This window comes from Mandrillus leucophaeus, unplaced genomic scaffold (assembly GCF_000951045.1).
Source record: "Mandrillus leucophaeus isolate KB7577 unplaced genomic scaffold, Mleu.le_1.0 Scaffold510, whole genome shotgun sequence".
Taxonomy (NCBI): domain Eukaryota; kingdom Metazoa; phylum Chordata; class Mammalia; order Primates; family Cercopithecidae; genus Mandrillus; species Mandrillus leucophaeus.
In genome coordinates, this window is record NW_012105476.1 from 1,075,533 (window position 1) to 1,091,932 (window position 16,400).

Sequence of the window (16,400 nt, forward strand, 5' to 3'; positions counted from 1 at the left end):
GGAACTGAGTGTGGAACTGTGAGGAACTGAGTGTGGAACTGTGAGGAACTGAGTGTGGAAGTGTGTGTGGAACTGTGAGGAACTGAGTGTGGAACTCAGTATGGAACTGTGTGGGACCGTGAGAAACTGTGAGGGACTAAGTGTGGAGCTGTGAAGAACTGTGTGGAACTGTGAGGAACTAAGTGTGGAACTGTGAAGAACTGTGTGGAACTGTGAGGAACTGAGTGTGGAACTGTGAGGAACTGAGTGTGGAAGTGTGTGTGGAACTGTGAGGAACTGAGTGTGGAACTCAGTATGGAACTGTGTGGGACTGAGAAACTGTGAGGGACTAAGTGTGGAACTGTGAAGAACTGTGTGGAACTGTGAGGAACTGGGTGGAAACAGTGAAGTGCTGTGGGGGAACCGTGAGGAGCCGTGTGGAATGGCATGTGTGGGAACGGGGTAAACAGTGAGAATGGCCTGAGGAACTGTGTGGAAAGTGTGCGTGGAGTCGCATTAGGGATGGCGTGAAGGGTTGTGTGAGGAACCGTGTGAGGAACTGTATGAGGAATGGCGGGGGGAGCTGTGTGAGAAGAGGTAGGGAACGGTGAGGAACCGTGTGTGGAACTGTGTGCAGAATTGTGAGGAAAGCCGTGGAGACCTGTGCGAGGGGTTGTCCGGGAGTGTGAGGAGCTGGATGGGAAACTAGGGACCTGCTGGGCACTGCGTGGCGCTGTGTGACCCGGAAGGAAGTGTGTGGAATGGGGTGGGCGCTGTGTGGGGACTGGGGCAGAGCTGAAGGGGTTTTCGGGGAGCTGCGTGGATGCTGTGAGGCCCGTGGGACACCGAGAAGCCTGTCTCTGTGTGTGGAACGCTGTGCGGGAGCTGCGAGCCCCTGTGGGGAACTCGGAGAGACGGAGGGTTGTGTGAGGCGTCCTGTGGGGAGCCGTGTTATGCAATGTTTGAGGAACGTGAGAAACTTTCCGGGGAACTGTGAGGAACTGTGAGATCAAGAGTGTCAGGGACGGGGAGGATTTGCGTGTGGAGAATGGTGAAGAACGCGTGTGTAACGAGGCCCTGCGTGGAGATCTAGGTGAGGATCGGGTGGAACTGTGCAAAGAACTCCACAGAGAACTGTGACAGAATTGCGTGTGGAACTTGTGGGAACACATGATGAACCGTGTGACCGGCAGCCATCACATGGGTGGAGTTCGCGTTCGAGTGACTGCCGTTTTCCATAATGGAGGAATAAAGGGGGAAGCAAGAGGAGCTGCGTGAAGAACCGTTTGGAGAAACGGGAGGAGCTGCGTGGGGAGGCGGGAGGAACTGAGGAACTGTGTGGCGAGCTGCAAGCAGCCGCGTGGGAACCGCGCGGGGAATGGCGGGAGCTCCTTGAGGGACTGAGTGCTTGAGGGTGCGGGACTGAGATGTGGAACCACCGCGTGGGAAGTGCGTGACTGGCTGTGTGAGGGGCTGGGAGGAAAAGTGCGAGGGACCCTGCGAGGGACAGTGACAGAGACTTTCGAATTAGCCGAGTGAGAGAGTTTTCGAGGCACTGGTTGAGGAACAGGGCCCGGAGCAGGGAGGCGAGGCCGGCAGGAGCCCGGCGGATCTGAGGATGGGAGGTCCGTTCCCGCTTGTCACGAGCTGCCTGGCCCAGCTTCAGTGGGCAGCAGCGGGTGGGTTTTCAGCAGGGCTCACAGCGTCTGCTTTAGCCAAGGATGGGTCCTCAGGCCATGCGCGCTGCCTGAAGGATAGGTCGGGAGCAGGGTGGCCTGGTGCGGCAGTCAGGATGGAAGGTCAGCGTTCCAGGCTTGACATGGTGGAGGCTGGGGGACCGAGAAGGGAGAACAGGGTGGTCCTGGGAGATGGCGGAGCACGACTGGACAGAGAAGTGGTGAGGGAGCAGGAAACCCAGGGGGCTGCTGGGCTCCTTGCTGAAATGGCTGAATGACTGGAGGACATTTATGTGGAAGCAAGGAATATGACACATGGCAGAAAATTCACCCTCAGGAATTAAATAATCAGAAACCAAACTAGAGGCCGGGCGCGGTGGCTCACGCCTGTAATCCCAGCACTTTGGAAACCCAAGGCGGACGGATCATGAGGTCAAGAGATCGAGACCGTCCTGGCCAACATGGTGAAATCCTGTCTCTACTAAAAAAAAAAATACAAAAATTAGCCAGGCATGGTGGCGTGCGCCTGTAATCCTAGCTACTCAGGAGGCTGAGGCAGGAGAATTGCTTGAACCCAGGAGGTGGAGGTTGCAGTGAGCTGGGATTGTGCCACTGTACTCCAGCCTGGCGACAGAGGGAGACTCCATCTCAAAACAAAAACAAAAACAAAAGAAAACTAGAAATAGAGTAGAGTTAGTCCCTACCAAGTTTCCAAAGAAAAAAGAAAGCGGTCGGTTGTGCCGCTGAGCTGCAAGATGGACACCCTGAAACCCTGCTCGTGGAGAAGCCAGTGCAGCATTCGGGACCCTCTTTGACAGGGAGTCTCAAGAGCTTTCAAACTTTATGTGCCCTGTGGAGCTTCTCCTGGGGTTGTCTTCAAGAACAATGATGTCTGTGTGTGCACCCAGCCCTTGAGGTGGCATCTATGTGCATGTCCTGGGGTGCAGGCTCCAGGGCCAGAGGCCTTGTCTGCCGGCCCAGCAGGCGCTCTGCGAATGCTTCGTAAGCCAATGCATACATGAACCAGTAGACATTGGAAGTCACTGAAACCCACAATTAGTGGGATCATTAAGTCAGTCAGAGTGTCCATCAGAAGCAATTCCTGGCAGCCATTATGTGGATGGAGTCCATATTTTAAAGAGCCAAAGAAGTAGCAAGAGCATGGAGGATGCTTCATTCTGAGGGGAGGGATGGGAGAACAGGCTGTTAGAGGAAGGCCTGTGAGCTGGCTTCTGCAGGACCATAGGGAGTTTGATGGAGGAGAGGGCAGGTGAACTCTGTGTGAAGGGGAGATTTAAGCTGGCAGGGAGGTAAGTGTGGCAGAGGCCACAGAGGCCTGGAGGGCCACATTTAGCTGTGGGGCCTTTTCCCTTGGGTCAGAAAGAGTCGCTGATGGTGTTCGAGGAGGAGCCATGGGCTCAGATGGATCCTTCAGACAGAGTAAAGGGAGGACACACTTGCTGGTGACTTCAGCACTCCTGGCTGGTGTCCAGCTGGGTGGCCCAGGGGCAGCAGGGATGGACGAGGGAGGAACCTGAAGGATGTGCTAGCAAATCCCTGACTGTGGCCTAGAGGAGGCCTCTGGGGTGGTGCCCTGGGGTCTGGGCAGGGAGAGGCCTGAGCAGTCTGAGAACGTGTCCAGCAGAGCGGGTCCCGCCCCCTGCCCAGCCTCCAGCTTTGAGGACCCACTTGGCAGGGCCTACACTGGCCCCTCCCTTTCACTTCCTCTCTAGTGGGCTCGGACTTGACCTTGAATGTTCCTCCCCCACAGAACAAGAAAAAGAAGAAGACAGATTTCATTCCGTACCGAGATTCCGTGTTGACCTGGCTCCTCCGGGAAAACCTGGGTGAGAACTTGTGGGTCTGCCTGTCCCCAGGGCTCTGATCCCACCCTGGGGTGTGCCCTTCTTCCCCACTGAGGGGGTGCCCAGTTGCCAGGAGGCCTCTCACCCTTTCTTGGCTGAGACTGGGAGGTGAACCTGGAGGGTCCAGTCAGTTCATGGCCCTTCTGGAGGGCCTGGGGCAATGGCCAGCAGTGGGTTAATGAAGCAAGTGTGGGAACCAGGATGGCCCAGGTGGCGGCACAGCACACACCTGCCTATGTCAGTGGTCTGGGTCAGGTGGGCTGTGATACCCAGGCCAAGTATTCACCCTTCTCTGGGCCTTGGTTTCCCCATCTGTCACAGGGGATCTCTGCTTGCTGGGTTTTGAGGGGCTGCCATAAACCTCCTCCTCCCCATTTGAGTTCTGAGCAGTGAGAGTTAGATGGGGAGGTGGGAATTGAAATGCACCCGACGCTGATCCCGTCCATCCCAGAATAACCTCAGAGTCCTCCCCAACTGCATTTACAGCTGATGCCCAGGGAGGCAAACTGAGTCTTGTACTGACCTAGTGACCGTAGATGACTGGGGGTCCCTGGCCTCCCTCAGCTGCATGGCTGAGGTGTGCAGAGCCCTGGCTGACCACCTCTGCACCCCACAACTAGCCATGCTGCTCCCCAGCTCAGACCAGTAATGCAGATCGCAGCAGGCCTATGGATGGATGGGCCCCGCTGAGAGAGGAGGAGAGTGTGTTCCTTCACCTGAGATGTGGGCTGGGCAGGAGCCCCCTGCTCCAGGCACACCCAGGTTCATCCCCAGGGCGGGGGCAGGGGAATCCTCCCACAGAACCTTTCCTAGGGCCCGTGCGTCATGTGCCCAGCCCTTCACACTGTCTCTTCAGTACCTATAGGGACTCATCAGGGACCCATGCCCTGGGGACACGGCCCTAAGGATACACAGTTTCCTGGGGTCAAGCAGGCAAGATCATCTGTCTAGACTTGAAGTACCACCAGGCAGCAGTCCTGAGGGCTGGGGTGGAGTCAGTGGTGATCTTTTCTGACTGCTGAGGTCACCTAGACAGGATTCCCTGAAGAGAAAGAACACAGTCTGTTCCTCAGGCCACGCATTACCTGATGCTGGGATCCTACTAACCTGGGCCAGGAATCTGATGTTGAATACTGAGGAATGTGTTTCAAATGAAAATGATAGAAGTGCTTGAAAAAATTATTGAACATAAGTGGTATTTATTTTGGAGTAAATACTTTAACACCCTCCACAACTTTTCCTCTCTGCTTTGGGGAAAGGAAGGCCTGATTGTTGTAAAATGGCCCCAAATGTGAGAAAAACACAAGTAGAAGAGAAATAATAGCAGTGCCTGGTGCAGAGATGAAGGGGCAGCCAAGGAAGGCCAGGTCCTTGCGGTTGTCTGTGTTCATGGGGATAAGCCTGTGACTCAGTTTACCTCTCTGGGCCTCAGCCTCCCCATCTGTAAATGTGGGGGGATGGGGGGAGCAGTCATGGCACTGGGGCCTAGATCCCCCTCTGGGCACAACCTGGTCTTCTTCCCACAGGCGGTAACTCAAGGACAGCTATGGTGGCAGCCCTGAGTCCTGCAGACATCAACTACGACGAGACCCTCAGCACGCTGAGGTGAGTTCTCCAGGGAGACACTCTGCTCCCTGGGACTCTCCAGGGGAGCTCTGCTCCCTGCTCCCTGGTCTTGGGGGATGGCTCCTCCCATGCTTGAATTAAGAGTGTCAGTGAGTAGGGACGACTCTTTGTGAGGGGTATACCCTGGACTCTGTGAGGCTGGAAGGGACTGTTCTGGGGCTCCTGGGCCTGCATGGGCCCTGTTCCATTCCCTCCATGGAGCCTTTGAGGGTGTGCTTTGGGGCTGTGGGTAGCCCAGGGCCCTGTGGCACCAGACTGGGAGAGCTGTGCCTGCTAGGCGAAGCAGTTTACACTCACCTGCCGGCCGGGGTAACCACTGGGGATTTTTAGATAGCAAAGGGGGCATAGGTGTGTCTTATGGGCAAGTGAGCACCTGGGGTGGGGAGCCTGGGCTAGCCGTGCTAGAGGCTGCTCGGTTGTTTGGGTCAGTGGTCTCTCCTCTCTTTTGACCGTGCACCACCAGTGCTTAAGAGAAACAAAGGGCGTGTGTCCCAGTAGAGGTTCATGTACTAGCTGGAAATGTAGACATATGCATCAGCTGATACACAGTGTGGACAAAAGCCTACGTACATGTAGCTGTTCTCACATTTTTCCGTTGGACTTTGTCCCTCTACCCTGGGACCACTGGGGGAGAGGACACCACGCTGTCCCTTCTCCCCTGGGCCTCAGTTTCCCCAAGCGGGTGAGCTGTAATTGGGTGACCTCCCCTATAAGTCTCCTCTGGCCTCTGTGGCCCCAAATGCCCTCCCCAGAGACTTGCTATGGGGGCGATTTCTCACTCTGTGCCAGGCCGTGCTGGCTCAGGTCCACCTCTGGCCTGGCTGCTGAGCCTGAAAGGCTGGGTCTTAGGCAGAGCTCTGGGCACCCTTGGGACCTGCCAGGTGTGGACCTGTCCTGAGCACAGCCCACAGACCCCTCTGCCACCCAGGTATGCTGACCGGGCCAAGCAGATCCGCTGCAATGCTGTCATCAATGAGGACCCGAACAACAAGCTGATCCGTGAGCTGAAGGATGAGGTGACCCGGCTGCGGGACCTGCTGTACGCCCAGGGTCTTGGCGACATCACCGACAGTGAGTGCCTGCACCAGCCTGTCCTGGACAGGGTTGTGGGGCCTCAGGCTCAGGGGCCTTGCAGGTCATCACATCGTCTCTCCTGGGGCCACCACTTTGCTGGCCGCAGTCTGGGCTGTGGCAGCTCCACACTGCTCCCAGAGCCCCTCTGGGCCAAATCCCTGTCCCTGCTCCATGTTCCTGGGCAGAACTGCCTCTGGGTGGGAGGCCGGGCGGGGGCCCTGGACAAGGGCAAGTTTCCTGGCCTTGGCCTGGATGGTACCGCATGGTTTGGGTTCAATGCTGATGCAAGTGGGCCACAGACGGCTCCCCTGGAAGCCCCATAGGCAGGCTGTGGGTGCTGGGGTCACAGCGGCCCCCCGTGTTCTGGAGCTGAAGACCTTCACCACCTGCTTGTGGCCACTCACCCACTGCTGGCCACCCTGGCCTGTGAAAGGCGCGCCTGACCCTCTGGAGACAAACCTGTTCTTCTGTTTCTTTGTCTCTCCCCCTCCCCCACGCTTCCCTCCCCCGTAGCCAACACTGTGCCTGGAGGACCCAAATGTGTGTATTCCCTTTGCTGCTCTCTGCATCTCTGCTTCCAGCCCCAGCCAGCATGAGGGCCTAGGGCGGCACGGGCAGGGAGGGGTGAACCCCAGGGCACCTGCTCTGCTTTCTTCTCCTTTTTGGGGGCAGAAAGCACTGCTCTCGCTCAGTCACAGGGCCCTGCTGGTAGATGTGGGACTCTGTCTGCCTCTGAGCCCACACTCCTGGCTCATTCCTACTCATGGTCTACATGAGAAACCAAGGCAACAGGGGAGTCAGGGTGTGGCTGAGGCCTTCTCAGGCTAAACGTGGCCGAGGTCAGGCCCTGTGACCCCCCGTGCACCCAGAGGCCTGCGAAGGTCAGGATATCAGCACCAAAGGGCCAGGAGGGCTGGAGGGACTGTCCTGTCCCCAGCTCTTGGTTCAGGCCTCCGTCTGCAATGCCATTTCTCCAGCTGACCTGACCCCCCACGCCCAGGCCCTCTACTCTGGAAATGCCACAAGCTCAGCTTTCACAGTGGATGCTGCCAAATCCCGCCCAGCCTTTGTGCCTCCTGGCCTTGGGCCTGGCTCCATGGGGCTCAATGCCTCCCCGAGCCCGGCTGCAGGGTGCCCTCCACTTCCCCCACACCCCATGTGGTCCCGTGCTTGCTGCTGCTCTGCTGTGTGTTTGCTTCTGCTAGGAGACCCCTGGCACCACCCACTCCAGAGATGTCACAGCCCTACCTCCCGGGCCTTGGGGATACATGAGGCCTAGGCTGGTGGGTGAGCTCCTCGTGGTGGAGGGGAAGGGCCTCCCTCATGAGGGTCCCATGTTCACCTCCTCCAGGATGGTCTCTGGGCCGATTTCCACGTCAGTGGGCTGAACAGTTAGTGCAGCCCGGCCCTACAGCTCAGGGGTGTGTGGTGTCCCAGGCTGACAGTGGGTGCGAGGGGTGGGAGGACAAGCGTGGGGGTCTGTACGGGGCACTGCTGGGTGACCATGCCAAGCCAGTGGACAGGGAGGGAAGATGCAGGGAAGACAGGCTCCCAGCCCTCAGGTGCGGGGGCTGCAGGGCGGCCTGGCAGTGGGACCTGGAGTGCAACTGAGGGAAAGCAAGAAGCCTGGTGCAGGGGGTGCAGGGGAACTCCAGGGTGCCCAGGGCCATGCCACGCTGCTGCTGGGGAGGGCAGGCCTGGGGAGCAGGCGGGCAAGTGGGCGCCACTGCCAGCCCAGTCCCATCATAGGCAAGGGGTGGCAGGAAGGCCTTGCATGCGCTTGTCCTGGGCCGGGCAGGGCTGCTGTGCCTTGTTGGTGGTTTCTGTTTCTTGCCTTCTCTGGGCCCCACCTCTTACTTTTTCCCATCTTCATCTTTTTTCTCTCCCTCCCTCTGTCTGTCTGCCTGCCCTACCCCTCCTCCCCATAGACGTGTCCGACCTTGAGAACAATAACCTTAACCGTGGCGGGACGGTGAATGAAGCCCCTGACCCTCTCTCCACAGTGACCAATGCCCTGGTGGGTATGAGCCCCTCATCCTCGCTCTCAGCCCTGTCCAGCCGGGCAGCTTCCGTGTCCAGCCTCCACGAGCGCATCTTGTTTGCCCCGGGCAGCGAGGAGGCCATTGAAAGACTGAAGGTGAGGGCACCACTTGGGGCTTCGCTTCGGGGTGTCAGACTCTGGGAGTGGGGAGCTCGGAGGAATTAGAGGCACCTTGCCCTCCTGGGCACAGCCTATCCTCATAGGGCCATTGTGGAGCACCAGCAGGAGCCTCTGGCGTGTGGCCACCCAGGTGCCCTGTGTCCTGGCTCTAGACCACCCATAGCAGTCAAGGCAACCAGTTCACTCAGGGGTCCCCAGGCTGTGGGCTGCACAACACTCAGCTGGTGGACAGGAAATGCCCCTGCAGGACCCTAGACCTGGGTGTCTGGATGGCCTGTGCCCCCACCCATGCCATGCCTGGACCAGGGAAGCTCCAAGAATGAATGCCCAGGACTGAGACTCTTCCTGTCGAGTCTTTAATTGTGTGAGTGGGCGCTTGTTCACAGACCAGTGAGGTGGATGGCGTCTGTGGGTAGAAGGACCAGTGAGGTGGATGGCGTCTGTGGGTAGAGAGGAGCCTCGCCCCTCCCCACCCCACAGCACCCCCTCCACTGGTGACAGCCCCAGGTCACAGCAGCTTCCTGGCTGGTGTCCTATAGAGTTACACTCCCTGAGGAGGGTGGTGAGCGTGGTGCAGGCTCCTGAGCCCCTTCCAGGCCAACCTGTGTTCACACCTGCACATCTGCCTGGGAATAGTCACCACCTCCAACCACTCCCAGGCACAGTGTGCTCCCTGGTGCCCAGCAACGGGCCAGGATCATTTTAGGTTTCCAGTCACACGCCCCTCAGTGAGTGGCTGTGCAGGGGCAGGTGAGCCACACGCCTGGAGACTGAGGGGCTGAGGGGAAAAGGCAGAGGCCCCATCAAGGCCAGTGTGAGGAAGGGGATGGGGGCGAGGTTGGGCCTGTGACCCTGGAGCAGAGAGCCCTTCTGGGGTGTTGGGGTCCCATTGGGCTGTGGGTGGGAAGAAAAAGGAGAGACCAGGCTGATGCTGGGCAGTGTCCTGAAGAGGGGTGAGTACCTGGGCCTCTCGGCAGCAGCGAGGATGGCTGTGCTTTAGGAGCCGAGGCTCAGCATCTCCCAGGAGCATTTGCTTCTCTTTTCCTTCCAGATTTGTTTTGCATTTTCCCCATTCTCTTGAGCGTGTCTAAGGGAAAGACACACATTCTCTGAGCTTCACCTTGGTCTTCTGGACACCTCCTGTGCCTGGACGGGCCCAGGAACGTGGCTCTTGTGCTTTGATGCCCCTTCTCCTGGCACCCGTGTCTCCATGGTCCTCTCCCTTGGCCCCAGCCCCAGCAGCTCACTGTGCTCTGCCTCAATCCCCAGGAAACAGAGAAGATCATAGCTGAGCTCAACGAGACCTGGGAGGAGAAACTGCGGCGGACAGAAGCCATCCGGATGGAGAGGTGTGCATTGGGGAAACTGAGGCCCAGGGGGAGGGTTGCAGCCAGCAAGCCCGTAGCCTGGGCAGGATGAGCACTGAGCCCTGCCCTCCAGTGCTGGGCACCTGCACCCTGGGGTGGCCACATCCCAGCCCAGGGCAAACCTGTTTCCTCACGCCCAATAACCCCCACCTTGTATACTGCTGGCTGCTGGCCACCAGGGCCTGAGAGACCTGAAGCCTGATAGACCTGATCCCTGATCATGATGCGGAGGGGCCGGTCCCATCAGCAGATGCCCTAACACAGTGACCTGACCAGATGGGACACAACATGGGCACCACCCAGGCCACGGTGGCCACAGGCCCACTGCCCACATTGGTCAGCCAGCGCTGAGGCCAGTGCCGGAAGCCTTGTGGAGCTTGTGCTGACCTCATCTCTGTTCCCCCAGGGAAGCCCTGCTGGCCGAGATGGGTGTGGCCATGAGGGAGGATGGCGGCACCTTGGGCGTATTCTCTCCCAAAAAGGTAGGAGCTATCTCAGTTCTGTGGTACTGCCCTGATCTGACTAGGACCAGGTGAGGGGCTGTCTCAGGTAGAACCAGAGGGGACTTCTGGGAGTAGGGGGCACGTCGGGGCTCTGGCCCAGGCACTGGGGCTGTGAAGCCCACCCACAGTCACACTTTGCTTTTCGTGGAGAATTCAGTGCCCACATTCTCATGGTGGGGCGTCCTGGCGGCTTTGGGACGTCAGATGGGTCTCTTAGTGGCCTGGAGTGTGGACTGGGCTCCCCAATGTCAGGGCAAGGCTGAGAAGCCAACGCCCAGGCTGGAGACTGAGACGTGAGGGGCCTGGACCTGCCCTGGAGCCTGTGCTGCTTACACAGCTGGGCGCCAGCTGCCTTCTTGGAACTCAGCTGGAGTCAGGTCTGACTGTTCCAGCGGGGACCCCTCCTCTTCCACCAGGCCAAGCCTAAGGAGTCTTTCAGCTGGGGGCCCTCAAATGGCACAGAACCCCTGGGCAGCTGCTTCAGAGTGTATACGACTCTTGTGCCCCCATCCAGCAGCCCAGGTGGGGCATGACACACACACTTGGGAAAAAGTCTTTCTTCTGGTTCTAGTCCCCAAACCACACACACCCACCCCAAAGATGGCCAGGACATGGGGACAGACACCTGTGTGTCCATAGCTTGGGAGGGGCTGGGCAGGGCTGTGCTCCAGGCCAGGGGCCCCGCACATGCTGAGGTCCAGAGGTGGGAAGGGCCTGAGAAGAGCTGTAGGGAGATTCCAGTCCTGGGCAGGGCGGGGACAGGCAGTCCCCTAATGGGGCTTCACTACACACGTCTTCCAGACAGGCCTTTGGTTTGGTTTGGAATGGATTGTTCCCCGCACTGTTTCAGGCCCCATCCCCTTCCTGGAGGGGTAGGGTGGAACTCCAGGGGTGCAGCTTTATTGGTGGCCCTGGGTCTGGGCACTACCCAGAAGTGGGACCACTGGAGACCCCGTTCTTGAGAAGTTCAGTGTTCTTGGAAGTCACGAGATGTTCACAGGCCAGTGGGGTCCCAAGGCTGCAGCCCTTACTCAGCCCCAACGCCGTGGACACAGCCCTCCTGGCTGGACATCTTCCCCACTCGGGGGGCAGGGATGGCTGGGGATGGTCTGTCCCCTTCGTCCAGTGTCAAGGTCTCCACCTCTCTGCGTGGGGGTGCCTCAGGTGGCTCATCAAGGATCCTTTCACAACTGCTTCACTCCCCAGACCCCAGGGCTGAGCCTTCCATGGTCAGTGACCTGATCCTTCTTGGTTCTTGGCTCCCACTGGCGAGCCCACAGTTTCTGGGCTGTCTGAGCTGGAATGGGGTCCTGGAATCCCATTTTACAGTCCAAAGCTGAGAACCCAGGACCCCATGGGACAAAGCCTGTGGTCTGCACATCTGGGGGCTCACCCCAGCCTCAGAGGGCCCCAGGGCCTGACATGCTGAGAGCAGGGGCTCTCTGCCTTTCTGGAAGCCCAGCTTCTGCTGCAGTGCTGGGGCTGCTGTGCCAAGCCTGGGTGTACGCGGGTGGTCGGGTCCCACCAGCCTGCTGCTGTTGGTGGGCTGGGCCTACGGCTTGCGCTTTCTGTGTTCCTCATTTTCCTGGCTTGGAGTGACCAGCCTGGTAGGAGTATAGGGGCAGGGGACCTGGAGGTGGTCTGGTGCCTGGGGAGAGGTCAGAACAGGCTGCGGCCAGCGTCGGGCTCCTGCCCCCTGCAGGAGAGATGATCCTCCTGTCTCCCTGCAGACACCACACCTCGTCAACCTGAACGAGGACCCGCTGATGTCCGAGTGCCTCCTCTACTACATCAAGGATGGGATCACCAGGTGAGAAGGGACCTGGCAGCCACTCCAGCCTGGCCAGGCCCTGGGATCTGGCAGAGGAAGGGTGGACTCCCCATTCCTGCTGCTGCAAAGGGGCCACTGAGTTTGGACTTCTCCAGCGACTGCTGATGTCTGCCCTGGCTGTTTCCCAAACAATCCTGACTGGGTGTCCCTGAAGGCCAGTGGGTGGCATCCCGGGTGTGCTGGGTCCCGGCTGCAGTTCTGATGGTGCCCCCACCCCGCAGAGTGGGCAGGGAGGATGGCGAGAGGCGGCAGGACATTGTTCTGAGTGGGCATTTCATCAAGGAGGAGCACTGTGTCTTCCGGAGCGACTCCAGGGGAGGCAGTGAAGGTATGGCCACCCTACCGTCCCCACCCGCACCCACGGCCCTGTGCTGTGATGATCAGGCCTGAAGAGGTCACCCTCTCCCAGCCTCCCCAGCTCTAAGTGGGTGGCGAGTCATACTTCTAGGCAGGATGTGTCTGTGTGTGTGTGTGTGTGTGTGTGTGTGTGTGAGAGAGAGAGAGATTTGGAGAGACACATTTGGGGCCAGCCTTGAAGACAACTTCCATTAGGTTGGTGCTTGAGAAAATGCCTGGTGCCTTCTGTGGCCAGAGGTGGCTGCTGCCTTAGGGAGCTGAGCCTCCTTGAGGGCTGGAAGTGGGGGCACAGGTGGGCTGCTGGCCGGGAAGTGTGTTGGGGCCCAGGGTGGAGGATGTTCATGGCGGGAGGACAGTGAGCCATGAGGAGTGAGCCCAGATCTAGGGTGGAAAACTATTTCCAGACCTTGATTTCCTGTTGGCTGTGGGCGGCCATCTGTCCGTTTCCCCTGCCTGCCCAGTGATCTCCCTCCCGGAGATGACGTGGGGCTGTTCCCATTGCCTGGTGCTGCCCAACTCGGGGATGGGCCTGTGGTGTCAGTGTGCCATCACATGGCCCACAGCCTGGGCTAAGGGCATCTCCTGGCAGCATCCAGCCAGCCTCTGGCCTGCAGACCTGTGACTGACATCCACTGTCCAACTTGACCATCTCAGGATGATGGCTCTAAGTGGTGCTGGGACAGTTGGCTCTCTTGGAATTCTCTGACTGCAAGGTCCTGCCTGCCATCTCCTGTAGGGTGGCCCAGGCCCCATTAGCTGATGTTTTTATCCTTGTCTACCTGGAGAGCTGGACAGGGCCCTGGGTGATCAGGCCCAGCACAGCCTCTCAGCTTCAACGTGGGCACATGCATCCTCCTCCTGGGGGTCACTTTCTTCCTCTGTTGGGTGGGGTGAGACCCCTAGGCTCCTCTGAGGCCCAAATGAGTGTTGCCAATGGTCAGGGTCTGTGTAGCAGGGAGAAGAGAGGCCTGGGGGAGGCCATGCCCGGGGGCCAAGTAAGCCGAGCTGCTGTAGGTGACAGCCATTTATACTCCTCTCCTCTGCCCCTCCCACCTTTCCTGTAGCTGTGGTGACCTTGGAGCCCTGTGAGGGGGCAGACACCTACGTCAATGGCAAGAAAGTCACAGAGCCCAGCATCCTGCGGTCAGGTACGGCTGGGGACTCCAGGGGCCGGTCAGGTAGGCAGAGGCATGAGATGAGACCTCTGTTCCCATGTCCAAGCCACCACCTCCTGTGCACTCTGCAGGACGGCAGCTCTTAAGGGCTGCGGGGCAGGTAGGGGAGGGGGCTGCGGGTACCTGACCAGCTCACGTGCCTCCCCAGTCCCCCAGCTCTAGGAACACAGCACTACAGGCCCCATTCACACAACACAAGGACCCTGAGACACTGAGTCCATGCTGGGGGCTGAGTAAGGAGCAGGATCTGCCCACCTGGGAAGAAGCTCCTGCCTCCCGGCCCAGGACTCTGCCCTGTGGGGCTGGTCTGGGGGAGACAGGGCTTTGGACAGAGGCTTCCCAGAGCTGAGGTGTTGTGGAGCATCAGCGGGGTAGGGGCTGCTCCAGCCTCTGAATGTAGCACCCCAGGTGGGGTTGGGCTCTGTTCCCAGACACTGCAGTGTCTGTGATATTCAAACACGTGCAGGCACACATGGTATAAAGTCCCTTCTTTAGAGAAGTCAGACAGGGGTCCCTCCGGAGTGGCGTGTGACTATCACCCAGGCAGTTAGGGTTCCACCAGAGAAACAGCAGCAGCCTGACACACAGACATGGCTGTAGACATGGTGTAGTGAGACAGGCTGTAGACTGAGATGTAGTGAGATACGTACAGCCATGTCTAGGTATAAAGAGATTTATTTCAAGGAATTGGCTTATCAGATGAGGGGGGCTGGTCAGGGAAGTCTGAAATCCATGGGCAGGTGGCAAGCTGGGAACTCGGCAGGAGTGGACTCCATCCGCTGGGTTTCTTCTTCCTCAGAGGAGGCCCCAGTTTGCTCTTAGGTCTTCACCTGCTTGGACGAGGCCCACCCCACCGTTGGGCGCCTCCTTGACTTCCATCAGCCGCTTGCAGGTGTGGAGCACGTGTGCAGAAACCTCCACACAACACCCGGGGAGGGCGTGGCTGAATCACTGGGTGCTGTGGCCTGGCCAGGCTGACATAAAAGTGACCATTGGCTTGGAACAGGGGAGACCCTTTCCCGACCCTGTCTTGGGGGAAAGCAGAGGGATGAGGAGGGGCAGGTGACACCCAGGGGCCCCACTTCTAGCCCATCTGCCCACCCCTGAAGGCTTTCAGAGGAGTCCCCGGGACTCAGGAATCCCGCCTTTGGGGTCCCTGGGCAGGAGGGCAGGACACGCTGAATGTCCTGAATTCGTGGGGTAGCCTTGTCATGGGGAGTCGGTGTGGCTAAGCCTGGGCAACAGCAGGTCAGACGGACAGACAGACAGCTGTGCCCATTCTCCCTACTTATTTCGGAGTTGGCCCTGGTGCCTGTGGGGCTCAGGGCGGGGCCTAAGCTAAGAGAGGCCTTAGCTTGGTGTTTCCCTCCCAGTGTCCAAGGTGGGTTGCGCGCGGCCTGTGGACAGGGAGGACAGAGGAAGTAGCCAGCTGAGAGCGGCCAACAAGGAGGCGCTGAGGGAGGACAGACCTGCAGGCACAGTCCACCTGGGTGGGAAGCAGGGCAGAGCCAGCTCTGTGGAGCCCCAAGACAGAGCTACAGCTCCCAGGGAAAGTCAGAGGGAAACTAGGCCATCCAAAGAGAGCCCCTGCACACAGGGCTGTCCCAAGACAGTGAGTGCTGCCCTGGAGGGCCCTGCAGATGAGGCAGCCCTGAGTGGGGTCCAGTCGGGTGCCGGGGTAGGAGGGGCTGGACTGATGCCCACACCTTGGAGGCCCTGATGCTGAGGCTCTGCAGCCACCTGTGCCTGCTAGCTGCCACCCCTGCTTCCTTCTTGTGGTCTCTTGACTCCGGACCCTGAACCCCGGCCCTGGGCACAGGGGACCTGCCCCAGCCCTGCTTCCAGTCTAGTGGGGAAGACAGATAGAAGGGAAGGGTCCTGCGCCCTGCAACAGTGCTCTGTGGGGGGCCCAAGCCCAGCCCTGGGGGGCTCCAGCCCGAGACTGGATGTGAGAGGGAGGGTCCTGGCTGTGTGCACGGGGGCTTGGGGGCAGGAGGCAAGTACAAGGCTGGCCTGGGGAGGGGCGGGGACACTGGAGCACAGCAGAGGCCCCACATCTGTGGTTTGCACATGTCACTGGCTGCTGAGTAGAGAGCAGCCAAGGGTGGATTTATGGGGAGAGTGAGGAGACACATTCAGGTCCCAGCAAGGGCTGGAGAAGGAGTGGCTGGGAGCTGCGGATGGTGGGGTGCCTGCACCCATTCCTCCTTCTCCTCACGTCTCCCCGCTTGAGACCATCAGAGACCTGAAGGTCCCTCAAGGCCACCTGTCCTTTGGTCCCCCAGGAAACCGCATCATCATGGGTAAGAGCCACGTGTTCCGGTTCAACCACCCCGAGCAGGCCCGGCAGGAGCGTGAGCGCACGCCCTGTGCGGAGACGCCAGCTGAGCCTGTGGACTGGGCCTTTGCCCAGCGTGAGCTGCTGGAGAAGCAGGGCATCGACATGAAGCAGGAGATGGAACAGAGGTGAGGCGGAGGACACCCCCGTCTGCCTGCTGCCACTCCTGCCCTCCCGCGCTCACCCCAACGCCCCATTGCAGGCTCCAGGAACTGGAGGACCAGTACCGCCGCGAGCGGGAGGAGGCCACTTACCTGCTGGAGCAGCAGCGGCTGGTGAGTGACGGGGCCCTGCCCTCCCTGCGAGCCGCCACCTACGCCAGAGGACGCCTGTCCTCCCATGCCCCCACTTCCTGCTTGCCTGGCCCCGTCTCTTGCATCCGAACAGTGGGATGTGGTGAGGCCCACTGTCCAGGCACGGTGTGAACAGTGCGAGAGGCCAGGCAGGT

General features: G+C 59.5%; 1 protein-coding gene across 1 annotated transcript in view; it reads left to right on the plus strand.

The window, feature by feature from the left end:
* KIF1A (kinesin family member 1A) overlaps positions 1 to 16,400 on the plus strand; it is a 111,968-nt gene that overhangs the window by 44,667 nt on the left and 50,901 nt on the right. The window contains exons 12-23 of the mRNA XM_011996393.1: positions 3,427 to 3,502; positions 5,047 to 5,125; positions 6,075 to 6,217; positions 6,734 to 6,760; positions 8,224 to 8,357; positions 9,651 to 9,730; positions 10,155 to 10,230; positions 11,982 to 12,061; positions 12,304 to 12,410; positions 13,504 to 13,587; positions 15,900 to 16,080; positions 16,155 to 16,227. Coding sequence (XP_011851783.1) covers positions 3,427 to 3,502; positions 5,047 to 5,125; positions 6,075 to 6,217; positions 6,734 to 6,760; positions 8,224 to 8,357; positions 9,651 to 9,730; positions 10,155 to 10,230; positions 11,982 to 12,061; positions 12,304 to 12,410; positions 13,504 to 13,587; positions 15,900 to 16,080; positions 16,155 to 16,227 — 1,140 coding nt within the window. The remainder of the gene's footprint in view (positions 1 to 3,426; positions 3,503 to 5,046; positions 5,126 to 6,074; positions 6,218 to 6,733; positions 6,761 to 8,223; positions 8,358 to 9,650; positions 9,731 to 10,154; positions 10,231 to 11,981; positions 12,062 to 12,303; positions 12,411 to 13,503; positions 13,588 to 15,899; positions 16,081 to 16,154; positions 16,228 to 16,400) is intronic.